At 44.3% G+C, this 18,160-nt stretch overlaps 1 protein-coding gene across 3 annotated transcripts in view; it reads left to right on the top strand.

Annotated features, from left to right (window-relative positions):
• Positions 1–18,160, top strand: part of LOC137561607 (A-type potassium channel modulatory protein KCNIP1) — a 1,185,649-nt gene that overhangs the window by 85,094 nt on the left and 1,082,395 nt on the right. For 2 of the 3 annotated variants that reach the window (XM_068272920.1, XM_068272922.1), the window contains exon 2: positions 12,686–12,730. The exons of the other annotated variant lie outside the window; for it this stretch is intronic. In XM_068272920.1, coding sequence (XP_068129021.1) covers positions 12,686–12,730 — 45 coding nt within the window. The remainder of the gene's footprint in view (positions 1–12,685; positions 12,731–18,160) is intronic. 3 annotated transcript variants of the gene reach the window in all.

Here is an 18,160-nt window from a genome sequence, read left to right as displayed (position 1 = left end):
CCACATTTAATTCCAGTGTACTGTGAACAGTACACAGGAAGTGTTATGTCTGTGTTTTTCTTTCACTTTGTGAATGAATACCGCCATCTTGCTGATGTCGGCTTTCATTCATTACAGGCACTGTGATTGGCTTTGGGAACAGCTCTACCCATTCACCGATCACGGACCAGATGGATTGAGCCTGAAACGAACTGTAGCACGCTAGCGATTGCAAACTGTAAAGTAAATAAGCAAATATGCATATCTACTCTCCTGCTTCACAACTGAAGTTTTAAGGGGTTTTGATATGCGTACCAGCGGTGGGGAAGGGTTAAAATGATGCACCTACCTACTCTGAATCAAAATTGCATAGTCAAGTTAAATGCTGAAGATAAAGAAATTATGGCAACGATAACATCCCTGGCCAATCATAAATCCCCTGGGCCTCGTAGGTTGCCAGCGGAATTCTTTAAAAAATTTAAAAATAGATCTCCCCGGCTCTAGCGCAAGTGTATGGAAATATTCGGAAAAGTAATCAGCCACTTTAATCTGGAAGGGAAGCTTATATTATTTAATTTTTTTTAACAGGTAAGTTTTTTTTTATGGATTTTAAATGTAGGTCAACACAAAAACATAACTTACACACTACATAAAAGTAGATCAGAGCTTAAAATAAGAGAAAAGAATAAGAGGGAGAAAAAATGAGGCGGTGCTCCCCTGATGGGGTCACCCAAGAGGAGCTTGTGAAAAAGAGAATGAGACAGTATCATGAAATTACATTGCATGTAACATGTATCTGTTGACAATCAGATTGCAATTATACAGCACTAGTACACATAGTATTTCATAGGAGTATTGCCATGCAGTAAATAAAGCATTTTGTCTAAATACATACATATAGTCCTGTATTTTTGACAAAAATCAGTGGCATTGCATTATAACCAAGAAGACCCTTCAGGTTGACATATACCTTAGTTATTTTCCCATAATTCCCACTCACCCACTGGAGCCTATCAAACCTGTTACATTAGTCCTTGAGAACGAAGTTTGACCCCTAGTAGTTACAAGAGCCAAGAGGATGCATATAGGAGTAACATAGATGGTAATGGAGAGTCGCCTACGCGTATTTGTAGTGTGATTTTTCTCCCCAGGCAGAGTAAGATGTGAAGCCCACACCACACCTCTGAATTCAGCTAAATATCTACCAGAACACTCTTACAGTACTTTTCGCACCAACCAGAACAAATGTTATCAAATTTATTTGGGCAATTTCGACTTTTATAAGTCACTTTACATAATTGGAGACGGTTTGTGTATATTTTATGCCATTTTTATGATTTGTATGATATGCAGATTTTATGAAACATAATAAATCAGAGTGATATGCTTCACTGGAGCGCATGAGTTGTATTGTAAGTATTGTATTGTAACTGCATTGATCATTCTGTCTTGGATGGTACAACAGCTTGGTTCCACTGAGACAAGATTATTTTTTCTTGCTATATGGCATAGTGTGAAAATCATTGTTTTTTTTATATTTACTGTAGCTACCTTTTTCAAATATCCCCAGTGTGGCCATTTTGGATTCAAGTTTAAAAGACGCATCTATCACATTCACAATGGTTTTTCCTATTTGATCCCAGTATCTCCCTAGTGCTGGGCATGTCCAGAACATGTGAAGGAAACTTCCCTCTGCTGCTCCACACCTAGTACATAAATCCGAGTGCGAATTGTCAATTTTGTGTAAACTGCTAGCAGTAAATTATACTCTATGTAGATATTTCAATTGAATTAATCTATCCCAGGATTGCAGCACCCCTACCCACTACCTCTTCCCATTCCTCATCATTTATTTCCCCCAGATCCTCCACCCATTGCCTATGGAGTTTATCCGTGTTGTGACCCAGTTGGATGAGAAGTTCAGCATAAATAGCCGAAAGTGGCTTTTCTTATCGTTCTGTTATTAGTAAAGATTCAAGAGGATTAGGTTCCAACTGCAGTCTTTCTCCATCAAACTGGGCAGAAAATGCATGTGAGATTTGTAGGTATCTGAAATGCATATGATCAGGAAAACCATACAATAACTTAATTGCTGAAAAAGGTAGTAAAGTCCCAGTTGCAGCTATATCTTTCAAAGTGTTTACTCCATATCGAGCCCAGATTGCTGGATCAGGAATGGTAGAGAAATGAGGGATATTAGGATTTGCCCATAGTGGGGTGTAGGGGGACCTTTTATGGGGTGAAGCAAATTTACGGTAAAGATATTGCCATGCACGGACAGTAGTTTTCATAATTATTGTGACCTCTGGAGAGAAATTAGGGCCTCTAAGTGGTAGGTTTAAGAGAGCCTCATAAGACCCCATAATGGCTGCCTCTATCACCACAGCTGGGTTGTGTTCATTACGGGAGAACCACCATTTAGTAGTGACAAGTATTGATGCTAAGAAGTAATAAAAGAAGTTGGGCATTGCCAAACCTCCCTCAGATGTGGGTAGTTCTAAGGTTTTAAGTGACATACGCAGCAGCTTTAGACCAAATGAAAGGAATTAATATTTAATTTATTTCAGTAAAAATTTTGGGGGGTATCCAGACTGGGGAATTACGGAATACGCATGTAAATTTTGGGAGCAGCATTATATATCATTAACTCTACCCACTAGAATCAGAGGCAGTCCTTGCCATGTGTTACATTTTTCCTTGATCTTTTTAATTATGGGAATAAAGTTGTTGGTTAGGAATAAGCTAACGTGGGCAGCACGGTGGCGTAGTGGTTAGCTCTCTCGCCTTGCAGCGCTCGGTCCCTGGTTTGAATCCCAGCCAGGGCACTATCTGCAAAGAGTTTGTATGTTCTCTCCGTGTCTGTGTGGGTTTCCTCCGGGCACTCCGGTTTCCTCCCACATTCCAAAAACATACAGATACGTTAATTGGCTCCCTCTAAAAAAAAAAAATGGCCCTAGACTACAGTACTTACACTACATAATATAGACATATGGCAATGGTAGGGATTAGATTGTGAGCTCCTTTGAGGGACAGTTAGTGACAAGATATATATATATATATATATATACACTGTACAGCGCTGCATAATATGTCGGCGCTATATAAATACTAAATAATAATAATAATAACGTCTTTCTGTATTACTATACCCAAATATGTGAACTTGTTGAACCACTGCAGTGTTAAACCAGGATTATCACAAACCAGAGAATTATCATCTAGAGGGAAAAGGATAGATTTTGTTTTATTTATTTTTAGTCCTGACCATTGACCAAAATGGTCAATTGTGTCAAGAGCTGTAGTAAGAGAAGGGCCTGAGTCAGCCAGGTATAGGAGAATGTCATCTGCGTAAAATGAGATTTTCTCTTCCAGTCTCTCCAATTTCAATCCTACATCCTGATTTAGTGCGTGCGAGCGGTATTGCTGAGAAGGAGACCGTGTGGACCAGGTGGCTGGAGCTCTAGAGTCTGCTGCAGCCCGGAGACTATTGCTGTATCTTCCGCCGCAGTGTCGCGCATAACAGGAGGGGGGCCCGCTGAGGTGAGGGGGAGTGATAAGAGTCGGGCCCCCCTCCCTCCCAGCCTCTGCAAATAGTCCACCCACCCTCCTGACCAGGTAATCTTTCACCCGACCGACCAACCAACCAACCCAGGTAATGTTACATCCCACCCAGACCCCCAAGTAATCAACCACCCACCCAGACCCCCCAGGTAATCAAAAGGACCCCCCAAGTAATCACCCACCCAGACCCCCCAGATAATCACCCATCCTCCTACCCAGACCCCCCAGGTAATCACCCACTCTCCTACCCAGACCCCCAGGTAATCACCCACCCTCCTACCCAGACCCCCAGGTAATCACCCACCCTCCTACCCAGACTCCCCAGGTAATCACCCACCCTCCTACCGAGACGACCCAGGTAATCACCCACCCTCCCAACCAGACCCCCCCAGGTAATCACCCACCCTCCTACCCAGACCCCCCATGTAATCACCCACCCAGACCCCCAGGTTATCAAAAGGACCTCCCCCAGGTAATCAAACAACCACCCACCCACAGGTAATCACCTACCTACCTACCCACCCAGACAATCACCCACCCAGACCCAGGTAATGTTACAGACCACCCACCCACCCAGACAATGTTACAGCGCACCCATCCACCCAGACCCAGGAAATGTTACAGACCACCCAGACCCAGATGTTATAGCGGATCCACCCACCCAGACCCAGGTAATATAGTTACATAGTTACATAGTTATTTGGGTTGAAAAAAGACATACGTCCATCGAGTTCAACCAGAGAACAAAGTACAACACCAACACCAGCCTACTCCCTCACATATCCCTGTTGATCCAGAGGAAGGCGAAAAACCTTTACAAGGCATGGTCCAATTAGCCCCAAAAGGCAAAAAAATTCCTTCCCGACTCCAGATGGCAATCAAATAAAATCCCTGGATCAACATCATTAGGCATTACCTAGTAATTGTAGCCATGGATGTCTTTTAACGCAAGGAAAGCATCTAAGCCCCCTTTAAATGCAGGTATAGAGTTTGCCATAACTACTTCCTGTGGCAATGCATTCCACATCTTAATCACTCTTACTGTAAAGAACTATTTCCTAAATAAATGGCTAAAACGTTTTTTCCTCCATGCGCAGATCATGTCCTCTAGTCCTGTGAGAAGGCCTAGGGACAAAAAGCTCATCCGCCAAGCTTTTATATTGCCCTCTGATGTATTTATACATGTTAATTAGATCCCCTCTAAGGCGTCTTTTCTCTAGACTAAATAAACCCAGTTTATCTAGCCTTTCTTGGTGAGACCTTCCATCCCACGTATCAATTTTGTTGCTCGTCTCTGCACCTGCTCTAAGACTGCAATATCTTTCCTGTAATGTGGTGCCCAGAACTGAATTCCATATTCCAGATGTGGACTAGAGAGTTAAACGGGCAATATTATGCTAGCACCTCGAGTTTTTATTTCCCTTTTAACCATCTTAGCGGTATGGACGAGCTCAGCTCGTCCATCACCGCCGATGGCTGCCGCTCAGGCCCTGCTGGGCCGATTTTGTTCAAATAAAGAGCAGCACACGCAGCCGGCACTTTGCCAGCCGCGTGTGCTGCCCGATCGCCGCCGCTCTGCGGCGATTCGCCGCGAGCAGCGGCGAAAGAGGGTCCCCCCAGCCGCCTGAGCCCAGCGTAGCCGGAACAAAAAGTTCCGGCCAGCGCTAAGGGCTGGATCGGAGGCGGCTGACGTCAGGACGTCGGCTGACGTCCATGACGTCACTCCGCTCGTCGCTATGGCGACGATCTAAACAAAACAAGGAAGGCCGCTCATTGCGGCCTTCCTTGTTTATTCTGGGCGCCGGAGGCGATCGGAAGAACGCCTCCGGAGCGCCCTCTAGTGGGCTTTCATGCAGCCAACTTTCAGTTGGCTGCATGAAATAGTTTTTTTTAAATTTAAAAAAAAACCTCCCGCAGCCGCCCTGGCGATCTTAATAGAACGCCAGGGTGGTTAATGCATCCCACAATTTTGTTAGCTTTAGCTGCAGCGGCTTGGCATTGAGTACGATTATTTAACTTGTTGTCGATGAGTACTTCTAAGTCCTTCTCCAAGTTTGATGTCCCCAACTGTATTCCATTTATTTTGTATGGTGCTAGACCATTGGTACGACCAAAATGCATGACTTTACATTTTTCAACATTGAATTTCATCTGTCATGTATGCGCCCATATAGCCATCCTATCCAGATCCTGTTGCAATATGTCCCCATCTTCCTGAGAGTTGATGATTCTGCACAATTTTGTATCATCTGCAAAATAGCAACATTGCTCACTACTGCATCTACTAGGTCATTAATAAATAAATTGAAGAGCACTGGACCCAGTACGGACCCCTGTGGGACCCCACTGCTAACAGTCTCACATTTTGAGTATGATCCATTGACCACAACTCTTTGTTTTCTGTCCATTAGCCAGTTCCATTATCCATGCACACAGACTCTTCCCCAGTCCTTGCATCCTCAACTTTTACACCAGACTTTTGTGGGGAACAGTGTCGAAGGCCTTTGCAAAGTCCAAGTATATCACATCTACAGCATTCCCAATATCCACATTAGCGTTCACTACCTCATAAAAGCTGAGCATGTTAGTCAAACAGGACCTGTCTTTAGTAAACCCGTGTTGATGCTGAGAAATAAGATTATTTTCTACTATGAAGTCATGTATAGTATCTCTTAGTAACCCCTCAAAAAAATTGCATACAACTGATGTTAAGCTTACAGGTCTATAATTTCCTGGATCTGATTTTTTGCCCTTCTTAAGCCGCATCTACACGCGTAGATGCTGCTCCGATCCTCCTTATCAATCGAGCCGCTGATGTGGCTCGATTGATAAGATCCGACAGGACGGATCTTGCTTCCGCCGATTCCCTGCTCGCTCCCCGCGAGGGGACAATGGCAGGGAATCGAGTGGAAGATAAGCGGCGCCGGCGGGGAGTCGAATCCGGGGCACGCGCGGTGAGCGGGTACGCGGCAGGCACGCGCGGGGACGCAGAAGAGGCGATCCAGTGGCTAATCGAGCCGCCGGATCGGAGCTGCATCTACGCGTGTAGATGCGGCTTTAAATAATGGGGAAACGTGAGCTATATCCACTGGGACTCTGCCAGTTGAAAGAGAGTCACAAAAGATAAGATAAAGGGGTTTATCTATAACTGAACTTAATTCACTTAGGACCCGAGGATGCATGCCATCTGGGCCAGGTGCCTTGTCTATTTTTAATTTATTTAGTCTTGCCTTCACCTCATCCTGCGTTAAGTATTTAATATTACAGTTAGAAGATTGAGACTTTTCTGCCTTTGTAATATTACAGCCGACCCACCCACCCACCCAGACCTAGGTAATGTTACAGCCCACCCAGACCCAGGTAATATTACAGCCCACCCACCCACACCCAGGTAATATTACAGCCCAACCACCCAGACAATATTACAGCCCACCCAACAGCCCAACCACCCACCCAGACCCAGGTAATATTACAGCCCAGGACCCAGGTAATATTACAACCCACCCACCCAGACCCAGGTAATATTACAGGACACTCACCCACCTGGACCCAACTAATATTACAGCCCACCCACCCAGACCCAAGTAATATTACAGCCCACCCACCCGGACCCAGGTAATCTTTTAGATCACGGGTTATCTTTTTAGCCCACCCACCCTCACAGGTAATTTTTTTAACCCACACACCCACCTACCCTCCCTCCCAACCAGATAATCTTTTAGCTCACCCTGCCTTCCGACCAGATAATCTTTTAGCTCAACCACCCTCCCGAACAGGTAATTTTTAGTCCACCCACCCACCTGCAGCACTTTACAGAGTACATCGTTGTCACGTCACTCACTGTTCTCATAGGAGCTCAGACTCTACTCCTACCATAGTCATAGTCAAGTGTCTTACCATATTATTATGTATTTAAATAACACTGACATCTTCTGCAGCACTTTACAGAGTACATAGTCATGTCACTGACTGTCCTCAGAGGAGCTCACACTCTAATCCTACCATAGTCATAGTCTATTATTATGTATTTATATAGCTCTGACATCTTCTGCAGCATTTTACAGAGTACATAGTCACGACACTGACTGTGCTAAGAGGAGCTCACAATTTAATCTCTTCTATATGTGTAGTAAATGGGGCATCATTTTTTATTAGGAGACGGCCTTATTCCTGTTGATATCCACTGTCTGAATTAACTGCTGCTAAGTTCATGTACATTTGCCCCTGCTTATGACCCGTCATTAGCACATCCATTTTTGCTGCCGCGCGCGCTCAACTACCCCAGTGGTGGATCCAGCATTTGCATAGCACCCTAAAAAAAAATCTGCTGCACAAGGACTGAGGGGGACTCAGGAGGGAGAGGGAGGATTGATGTCAGACCCCCCTCCCTGCATCCCAAGATTACTCAAGGCCTGCAAGGAGCACAGAAGGGAGGCAATACAGTGCCCACCAGTGGCACCCTCCTCTCCCCTCCTCCCCACCCAGTGGCATCCTCCTCTCCCCTCCTCCCCACCCAGTGGCATCCTCCTCTCCCTCCCTCCCCACCCCAGTGGCACCCCCTTTCCCCTCCTCTCCAGTTAGTGGCATCCTCCTCTCCCTCCCTCCCCACCCCAGTGCACCCTCATTTCCCTTCTCCCCCCTCCCCTTGTGGCACCCTTCTCTCTCTTCCTCCCCACCTCAGTGGCACCCTCCTCCTCACCACCTAGTAGCACCCTCCTCCCCACCCCACCCCAGTGGCACCCTTCTTTCCCCTTCTCCCCACCTAGTGGCACTCTCCTCTTCCTTCCTCCACACTCCAGTGGCACCCTCCTCTCCCCTCCTCCCCACCTAGTAGCAACCTCCTCCTCACCCCAGTGGTACCCTCCTCTCCCCTCCTCCCCCCCTAGTAGCAACCTCCTCCCCACCCCATTGGCACCCTCCTTTACCCTCCTCCCCACCTAGTGGCACTCTCCTCTCTCTTCCGCCCCCCTCCTCCCCACCTAGTAGCACCCTCCACCCCACCCCAGTGGCACCCTCTGACCTGGATGACATCATCAATGCCACCTAGAAATGTAAACATAATTTGCAGAATCCTTAGGGCAAGGCAAGAGGACAATACGAAGATGACATGTGTCAGTGTCAGCACTGCAGCTGCAGACTATGCTCATACAAACTGTAACATAGTTACATAGTTCAGTTGAAAAAATACATACTGTACATCCATCGAGTTCAACCAGAAATCAGTTGTAAAGAAAAATTTGTCCCTAGTCCCACTCGCCATACCTCGTCGCATGATGTAGTCCCTGCTGGACAAGAAGTACGTCACTGGGATTTCCGGGTTTTCCTGTTGTATTTCCGTCGTTATGCGCATGGACACAGCACTGCCACCACCAACTTATTTTTAAATCCCTGTGTTGCCCATACACTTACATTACTTTCGCTGCCACTTTGTCACCATGGAAGTCTGATGTTAACACACCGTTGACTTTGTGTCGTGGGTTGACTTTGCGGCGGGGTATACTGTAGGTATGGAAACTATTTTTTTGCATACGTGTATCAGCGCCAAGGAAACAAAGTGGCCGCTGCTGAGAGAAGAACAATGTCCAGAGTTCACAAGCAGGTAAATGCTATATATACTGTATATATATATATATATATATATATATATATATATATATATATATATATATATATATATATATATATATACACAGTAGGTTGCAAAAGTATTCGGCCCCCTTGAAGTTTTCCACATTTTGTCACATTACTGCCACGAACATGAATCAATTTTATTGGAATTCCACATGAAAGACCAATACAAAGTGGTGTACACGTGAGAAGTGGAACGAAAATCATACATGATTCCAAACATTTTTTTACAAAAAAATAACTGCAAAGTGGTGTGTGCATAATTATTCGGCCCCTTTTGATCTGTGTGCAGTCAGTTGCCTATAGACATTGCTTGATGAGTGGTGATGACTAAATAGAGTGCACCTGTGTGTAATCTAATGTCAGTACAAATACAGCTGCTCTGTGAGGGCCTCAGAGGTTGTCTAAGAGAATATTGGGAGCAACAACACCGTGAAGTCCAAAGAACACACAAGACAGGTCAGGGATCAAGTTATTGAGAAATTTAAAACAGGCTTAGGCTACAAAAAGATTTCCAAAGCCTTGAACATCCCACGGAGCACTGTTCAAGCGATCATTCAGAAATGGAAGGAGTATGGCACAACTGTACACCTACCATGACAAGGTCATCCACCTAAACTCACAGGCCAAACAAGGAGACCCCTGTGGGGTCCCACAGGGGTCTGTTCTGGGTCCAGTGCTCTTCAATTTATTTATTAATGACCTAGTAGATGCAGTAGTGAGCAATGTTGCTATTTTTGCAGATGATACAAAATTGTGCAGAATCATCAACTCTCAAGAAGATAGTGTCATATTGCAACAGGATCTGGATAGGATGGCTATATGGGCACATACATGGCAGATGAAATTCAATGTTGACAAATGTAAAGTCATGCATTTTAGACGTACTAATGGTCTAGCACCATACAAAATAAATGGGATACAGTTAAGGACATCAAACTTGGAGAAGGACTTAGGAGTACTCATTGACAACAAGTTAAATAATCGTACTCAATGCCAAGCAGCTGCAGCTAAAGCTAACAAAATTTTGGGATGCATTAAAAGGGAAATAAAAACTCGAGGTGCTAGCATAATATTGCCCCTGTTTAACTCTCTAGTAAGGCCACATCTGGAATATGGAATTCAGTTCTGGGCACCACATTACAAAAAAGATATTGCAGTTTTAGAGCAGGTGCAGAGACGAGCAACAAAATTGATATGTGGGATGGAAGGTCTCACTTATCAAGAAAGGTTAGATAAACTGGGTTTATTTAGTCTAGAGAAAAGACATCTTAGAGGGGATCTAATTAACATGTATAAATACATCAGAGGGCAATATAATAGCTTGGCAGATGAGCTTTTTGTCCCTAGGCCTTCTCAAAGGACTAGAGGACATGATCTGCGCATGGAGGAAAAACGTTTTAGCCATTTATTTAGGAAAGGGTTCTTTACAGTAAGAGTGATTAAGATGTGGAATGCATTGCCACAGGAAGTCGTTATGGCAAACTCTATACCTGCATTTAAAGGGGGCTTAGATGCTTTCCTTGCGTTGAAAGACATCCATGGCTACAATTACTAGGTAATGCCTAATGATGTTGATCCAGGGATTTTATCTGATTGCCATCTGGAGTCGGGAAGGAATTTTTCCCTTTAGGGGCTAATTGGACCATGCCTTGTAAGGGTTTTTTCGCCTTCCTCTGGATCAACAGGGATATGTGAGGGAGCAGGCTGGTGTTGTACTTTATACTGGTTGAACTCGATGGACGTATGTCTTTTTTCAACCAAAATAACTATGTAACTATGTAACTATGATCAGAAATGCAGTCAAGAGGCCCATGGTGACTCTGGACGAGCTGCAGAGATCTACAGCTCAGGTGGGAGACTCTCTCCATAGGACAACTAATAGTCGTGCACTGTACAAAGTTGACCTTTATGGAAGAGTGGCAAGAAGAAAGGCATTGTTAACAGAAAGCATAAGAAGTCCCGTTTGCAGTTTGCCACAAGCCATGTGGGGGACACAGCAACCATGTGGAAGAAGGTGCTCTGGTCAGATGAGACCAAAATGGAACTTTTTGGCCAAAATGCAAAACGCTATGTGTGGCAGAAAACTAACACTGCACATCACTCTGAACACACCATCCCCACTGTCAAATATGGTGGTGGCAGCATCATGTTCGGGGGGTGCATCTCTTCAGCAGGGACAGGGAAGCTGGTCAGAGTTGATGGGAAGATGGATGGAGCCAAATACAGGGCAAACTTGGAAGAAAACCTCTTGGAGACTGCAAAAGACTTGAGTTGGGGCGGAGGTTCACCTTCCAGCAGGACAATTACCTTAAACATAAAGCCAGGGCAACAATGGAATGGTTTAAAACAAAACATATCTATGTGTTAGAATGGCCCAGTCAAAGTCCAGACCTAAATCCAATCGAGAATCTGTGGCAAGATCTGAAAACCGCTGTTCACAAACGCTGTCCATCTAATCTGACTGAGCTGGAGCTGTTTTGCAAAGAAGAATGGGCAAGAATGTCAGTCTCTAGATATACAAAGCTGGTAGAGACATACCCTAAAAGACTGGCAGCTGTAATTACAGCACAAGGTGGTTCTACAAAGTTTTGACTCAGGGGGGCGAATAATTACGCACACCCCATTTTGAAGTTATTGATTTGTAAAAAATGTTTGGAATAATGTATGATTTTCGTTCCACTTCTCACGTGTACACCACTTTGTATTGGTCTTTCACGTGGAATTCCAATAAAATTGATGCATGTTTGTGGCAGTAATGTGACAAAATGTGGAAAACTTCAAGGGGGCCGAATACTTTTGCAACCCACTATATATATATGCTATGATTATTATCCTTAAAAAAGAAAAGTATAAACAGAGCAAAAAAAATTTTTTTATTATTCTTCCATTCTAATTAAACCATAGTTGATGTGAGAAATACCTTAACAATATGTCTTTTTCTCCTCAAGGTTTCATAAATATATCCCCAAATCTGTTCATGTGAATGTTAGATTGTAATATACAGTGTCAATCATTGTGACGGGTGGCTCATAGGGAGCTAAAAAATACCATATGTATTGACGATAATTACATCTGAGATTAGAAAATCAGATTTCCCCGTTGTGATAATGACAAAAGTCAGATTTACAAACAATATATGTACTGCATTTCTACAAATCTGAGTGTAAAAGCATTAAGGTTACCCTAATCAATTTACATTGTATTATTAACTACATTTTCAAATGTTTTTTTATTGGCATACATTTTTTAATCAACTGCATTTTATGTCATGATAATGACTTTGGCAAATCTTAGGAGTAACATAGACATATATTTATCATGGCATGCCTCATTTGAAGATTTGAGGGAGGGGGAGGGGGGGGGGTAGCTGTTTTTAAGACTAAACTCAAGTGACTGAACATATAATTTAGCACCCCTTATTAAATGCATAGAAATAATGTTTTGGCTAATCCAGATTACTCAGTATTGTGTCCAATGATACAGAACTTTCTACTGTACATTATTTCTTTTACAGGTCAGCTGTATGTTATGGACTACACTCCTCGCCAAAATAAGTCAGGTATTGCATTTATGTATTTCTGACTTGCTGGCTTCAGCATTGGCATCAGAATCACCACATACTCTATGGATACCATGCACATCAATTCATAGCTGTATGTCAGCTGCTCATATAACATTAGTTTCTAAGTGTCATGAATTATTGTGGTTCAACAAGAATGTGTACAGTCAGCAACAAAGAAGTGTTCTGTGCATAATATAGGGAAGGGCCACTTATAAGTACTGCATGACACCAGTTAGATTTCAGCATAGTGAACAGAGGTAGCAAAGATATGAGTAACAGAGGTATTTCTGTCTTAAAATTTGCTCAGTAGAGACAAATGTGTAAAGGCAACAAGCGTTTAGCAGTGAAATAATGGGCCTGATTTGGTAAGGGTCTTCAGAGCCAGGGACGGATTGGGGGTGGGGTGGGGGCGGGTGGGGGTTGGCGGGTCTTCTTGCCCCAGGCGCAGTTTGTGGAATTTTTAAAAATGGCGGCAAAATGAATGGCAGTTTAGGCGCCAAAACTTGACTTTTAGGCGCCAAAACCTGACCTTGCCCCAGGCGCAACTTGGTCTAGATCCGTCCCTGTTCAGAGCTGGGGATTGTTGGAAAGCACCACTAAAAGGTGGCAGCTGTATGATTGTTGTGCATATGTGCCATTAATTTATTTAGTAGCAGTAGAGTATTGTAGTGCACTGTTAGTCATTAGTAGAGGCAAGAAGTTTTGAATCAGGTTGATACCATTTGTTTAGCCAATAAATGGTATCATACTGATTTAAAACTTCATGAATTTATTTAGAAAAATAAGTTTTCACTTGAAAGGGAACCTGAGGTGATGTGAAAGCTGCCATATTTATTTCCTAGTAAACACTGCCAGTTACCTGGCAGGCCTGTTGATCTTCTGGCATAAGTAGTATCATGGTCAAAACCCTGGAACAAGCATATGGCTAATCCAGTAAAACCTGAGTCAGCTGAGTCAGAGTACCTGATATGCTGCATGCTTGTCCAGGGTCTATGGCTAAAAGTATTAGAGACACAGAATCAGGTGGACTGCCAGTCAACTGGTATTGTTTAAAAATAAATAAATATGGCAGCCTCCGTATCTTTCTCACCTTGAGTGAGTCTATGCAGGTGGTTGCAGATTCACAACCATTCATTCATAATCGTTTAAAATGATCCTCACTATTATGATATAAGGCTTAAGCGACGCTTTCTATATAATTTACACAATTTAATAAAATAAGGCCAGATTTGTAAATTATACTATTGCACCTTGTTGATCATCTCTAATGATTCGTAGACAAATGAGCAAGAAAGATAGAACACCACAGAAGATAAAACATCCTATGTAGCAGCATTCTCAGTAAACACTTGAGTGGAATGTTAAGTAAGAGAAGCAACAGAGAGAAATGGGGCTTGATGCAATTTCAGTTTTTTGTCTGTTATTTTTGTTTAACAGTGTATGTGAAATTCTAATCACCCTGCATGGCACGCAACTCATAATAACTGTGCATATTCTAATTTGATACATCAAACTTCTTGGCCCATATGCAAGTAACTTTTTCTCATGAGTTTTCTCCTGGGTGATATTTTCACACCTTATCAATTAAATGCCTATTAAGCCACGAGCAAGCAAGAAAATACTCAGAATAATTTCGACAGTACTTTATACTTTTGGTATTTTTTCAATGGCAAAGTACTGAAAAGTTACTTTATACAGAAGATAAAATATTATCTCCTATTAGAAAACTTAGGTGAAAAAGTGAATTGCATATGGCCAATTGACTGTATAATTAGATGCCTGATTTGCTGGATACTTTCTATTGTTGAGCATTCCTCAAAACCACAAATTAACTATCGTTTATTGATTTACCAGTTTCTGTGTTTTTCTTTACGAATATTGGCTAATATCTGTTTGCACCCCCTCCCAAGTATCTTGTAACCCCCTTATTCCCTATGCAGACTGGTATTCGCAAAATCGCTGAGCCAGTCGTCATGGGACTACATGCACGGAACAAAACAGAACAATACCAGCCTAATAAGTCATCTGTGACATGATTGATAGGGAAGTTCTTTACATGAAGAGAAAATAAATCTGTTATTTGGTTGAAATTTGAATACTGTATGTTGAGAATATGGGGCTCATCCCTACACCTGATATATTTACTAAGAAGCCTTGTTATTGGTCAGTTCATTATTGTAACGATCGGTGTAACACAGAGAGGATCTGATTACCGGTGATCTGCAGTATCACCAAGAATGCAGATATATACCCGATTATTGATGATCTGCAGTATCACCGATAATCAGATATATCTCTAACCTCTGGACACCTGAGTAATATGAGTGTTTGGTGCAACCGTATACTTTAAAGAGAGCACCCGAGTAGAGGGTGCTAGGCAGTACGAGATACTGCTTAGAGAACGGGTTCCTTCCACTGGTCTGATGCTCCCCAAGGGGCGGAGCCAGGCTGAGAGTGGGAAGGATCAGAGAGTGAGTGACACCAAGGTGAAGTGTCACTGACAGGACTGGAAATTATCTCCCAACAGGGAAGATAGTTCTCGAGGTCGGACAGGCCAGGTCGTTAACACACAGACAGATAAAGTACAGAAACAGGAGACAGATGCAGAATCCTAAGACTAGCAGAGTTTGGCAACAGAGTATCAGATATAGCGAAGTACCTAATCAGAGATCAGAAGAGTGGTCAGAAAAGCAGAAGGTCATAACAAATAATCGACAATGCCTAGACTTGGGTGTGAGCTCCTAGATCATCAACACCCCGGAACTGGTCTAGAATATAACACAGATGTTAACAGGATTCCTAGACTAAGGTGTGAGCTCCTTGGTCATCAACACCTTGAAAACTGGTCTAACAAATAACTTAGATAGTAACACAGTTAATAACAGAATTCCTAGACTAAGGTGTGAGCTCCTTGGTCATCAACACCTTGGAAACTGGTCTAGCAAATAACACAGATACTGACAAAAGGTCTGAGTGCTACCACGTAGTGATCGCAACGGCAGACAACCAGCAAATGCCCAGCCACCAGTATATATAGTTCAGCGCTCTCCAGCGCCTCCCCCAAGTGCTGGACCAATGGCAACCGTTTCTGGCGTCAGCTGACCAGCCTGGTCAGCTGATCCCCCACTGACTGACATAAAGCTCTTCCTCCCAGCGCGCGCGCGCATCCACCTAAACCTATGTGGACTACAGCTCCCAGCCATACCAGAACTTTGTTGTTAAATGCCCGCATGCGGCGGTTCCTCCGCGTTCAGGCAGACACAAAGACGAGTGAGCAGTTGCATCAGCTGCCGCGCTGGACGCGGAACCCGCCACCCTGCTAGAGGTGCATGCGGCGGTGCTTCCGCGTTTTCTCACAGTTTGCCCATTGGTCTGTGGGTGGTAAACAAAAAACAATGATCTAAAAAAGATACATAAAGCGCTCCATAGTGTAAAACCATCAAACAATTTAATATGCGCAAGTTTAAAACACACTTACAAATTCACGGATGTAATGAAGCTCATAGATAGCCTGCAGACTCCAATTTCCCTCCTGTAGTGTGGGCACCGCCAGGCTGTGGCCAGCAGCGTGACGTCCAGTGTTCTGGAGAGCCTCTCAATGATGGGGGGCGTGTCCGCTGTCACGACGTGCCTCTAGCGTGATGACGCGTTTCGGCATCCCTGCCTTCGTCAGATCACCAATCATGCCGAAACGCGTCATCACGCTAGAGGCACGTCGTGACAGCGGACACGCCCCCCACCAGTGAGAGGCTCTCCAGAACACCGGACGTCGCGCTGCTGGCCACGGCCTGGCGGTGCCCACACTACAGGAGGGAAATTGGAGTCTGCAGGCTATCTATGAGCTTCATTACATCCGTGATTTTGTAAGTGTGTTTTAAACTTGCGCATATTAAATTGTTTGATGGTTTTACACTATGGAGCGCTTTATGTATCTTTTTTAGATCATTGTTTTTTGTTGTTCACCCTATCGGAGAGCGGCTCCTTGATCACCATCTGATATTTCATGCGGTGTGGACTGTCTATTGGAGCGGTAGACATACATTTTTTCTGTACACGTGTCTGTGGGTGGTAGCCTGAGGAAAATGACAGCTTCATGCCTAAATGTTGACAAAATACCCTCCAAAACTTGGAAAAGAACTGGACTCCCCGATCAGACACTATATCTTCCGGAATGCCATCAGCCGAAAGATGTGCCTGATAAAAAGCTCGGCCAACTCCTGAGCCGAGGGGAGTCCTTTCAGGGGCACGAAATGGGCCACCTTGCTAAATCTATCGACTACCACCCAAATGACCGACATGCCCTCAGATCTCGGGAGTTCCCCCACAAAATCCATGGACAAATGGGTCCATGGCTCACTCGGGGTGGGCAAAGGCTGCAACGTTCCCACAGGTGCCAGACGGGAGGGCTTACTCCTAGCACACACTGCACACTCTCTCACATACTCCTTACAGTCGGATGCCAAGGAAGGCCACCATGCACATCTAGCGACAAGATCCTGTGTTCTGGTGGCGCCGGGATGACCAGAATTCTTGTGAGAGTGGAACATCTGCAAAATCTGCAGACGATATGGCAGTGGCACAAACATGAGACCTCCTCGGGCTTTCCTTCAGGAACGTCCTGCTGAAAGGGGCTCAAGGTCTCTGTCCAGTCCCCCCAAGTCTCTGTGGCTGCCAAAACCACTCTTTGTGGGAGGATAGTTTCTGGGTCTGAGGGCTGTGCTGTCTCTGGCTCAAAACATCGTGACAAGGCATCCGCCTTAATGTTTTTGTTACCCGGGGTATACGTAATTACAAATCTAAATCTTGAAAAAAAAGTGACCACCGAGCCTGTCGGGGGCTCAATCTCTTAGCTCCCTCGATATACTCCAGGTTTTTGTGATCAGTGTAGACTGTAATAGTATGTTCTGCTCCTTCCAACCAATGACGCCACTCCTCAAAGGCTAACTTGATGGCAAGGAGCTCTCTATTGCCTATATCGTAGTTTTTTTCTGCGGGTGAAAACCTACGTGAAAAATAGGCACACGGGTGTAATCTGCTCTGTAACCCCGAGCGTTGAGACAGCACAGCCCCTACCCCAACCTCTGAGGCATCTACCTCCACCACAAAGGGATAGGTGATGTCCACGTGTCTCAAAATGGGTGCGGTACAAAACAACTTTTTCAGAGTGGAGAATGCAGTCTGTGCTTCCAGGGACAAGTGGTTAGTATCTGCCCCCTTCTTAGTGAGAGAGGGCAGATACTAGCGCCTCCCCCAAGTGCTGGACCAATGGCAACCGTTTCTGGCGTCAGCTGACCAGCCTGGTCAGCTGATCCCCCACTGACTGACATAAAGCTCTTCCTCCCAGCACACGCGCGCGTCCACCTAAACCTATGTGGACTACAGCTCCCAGCCATACCAAAACTTTGTTGTTAAATGCCCGCTGCGCTG

Source organism: Hyperolius riggenbachi, chromosome 3 (assembly GCF_040937935.1).
Source record: "Hyperolius riggenbachi isolate aHypRig1 chromosome 3, aHypRig1.pri, whole genome shotgun sequence".
NCBI lineage: Eukaryota > Metazoa > Chordata > Amphibia > Anura > Hyperoliidae > Hyperolius > Hyperolius riggenbachi.
The sequence above is the reverse complement of the archived record's forward strand: the minus strand, read 5'-3'. Positions and strand labels throughout refer to the sequence as shown.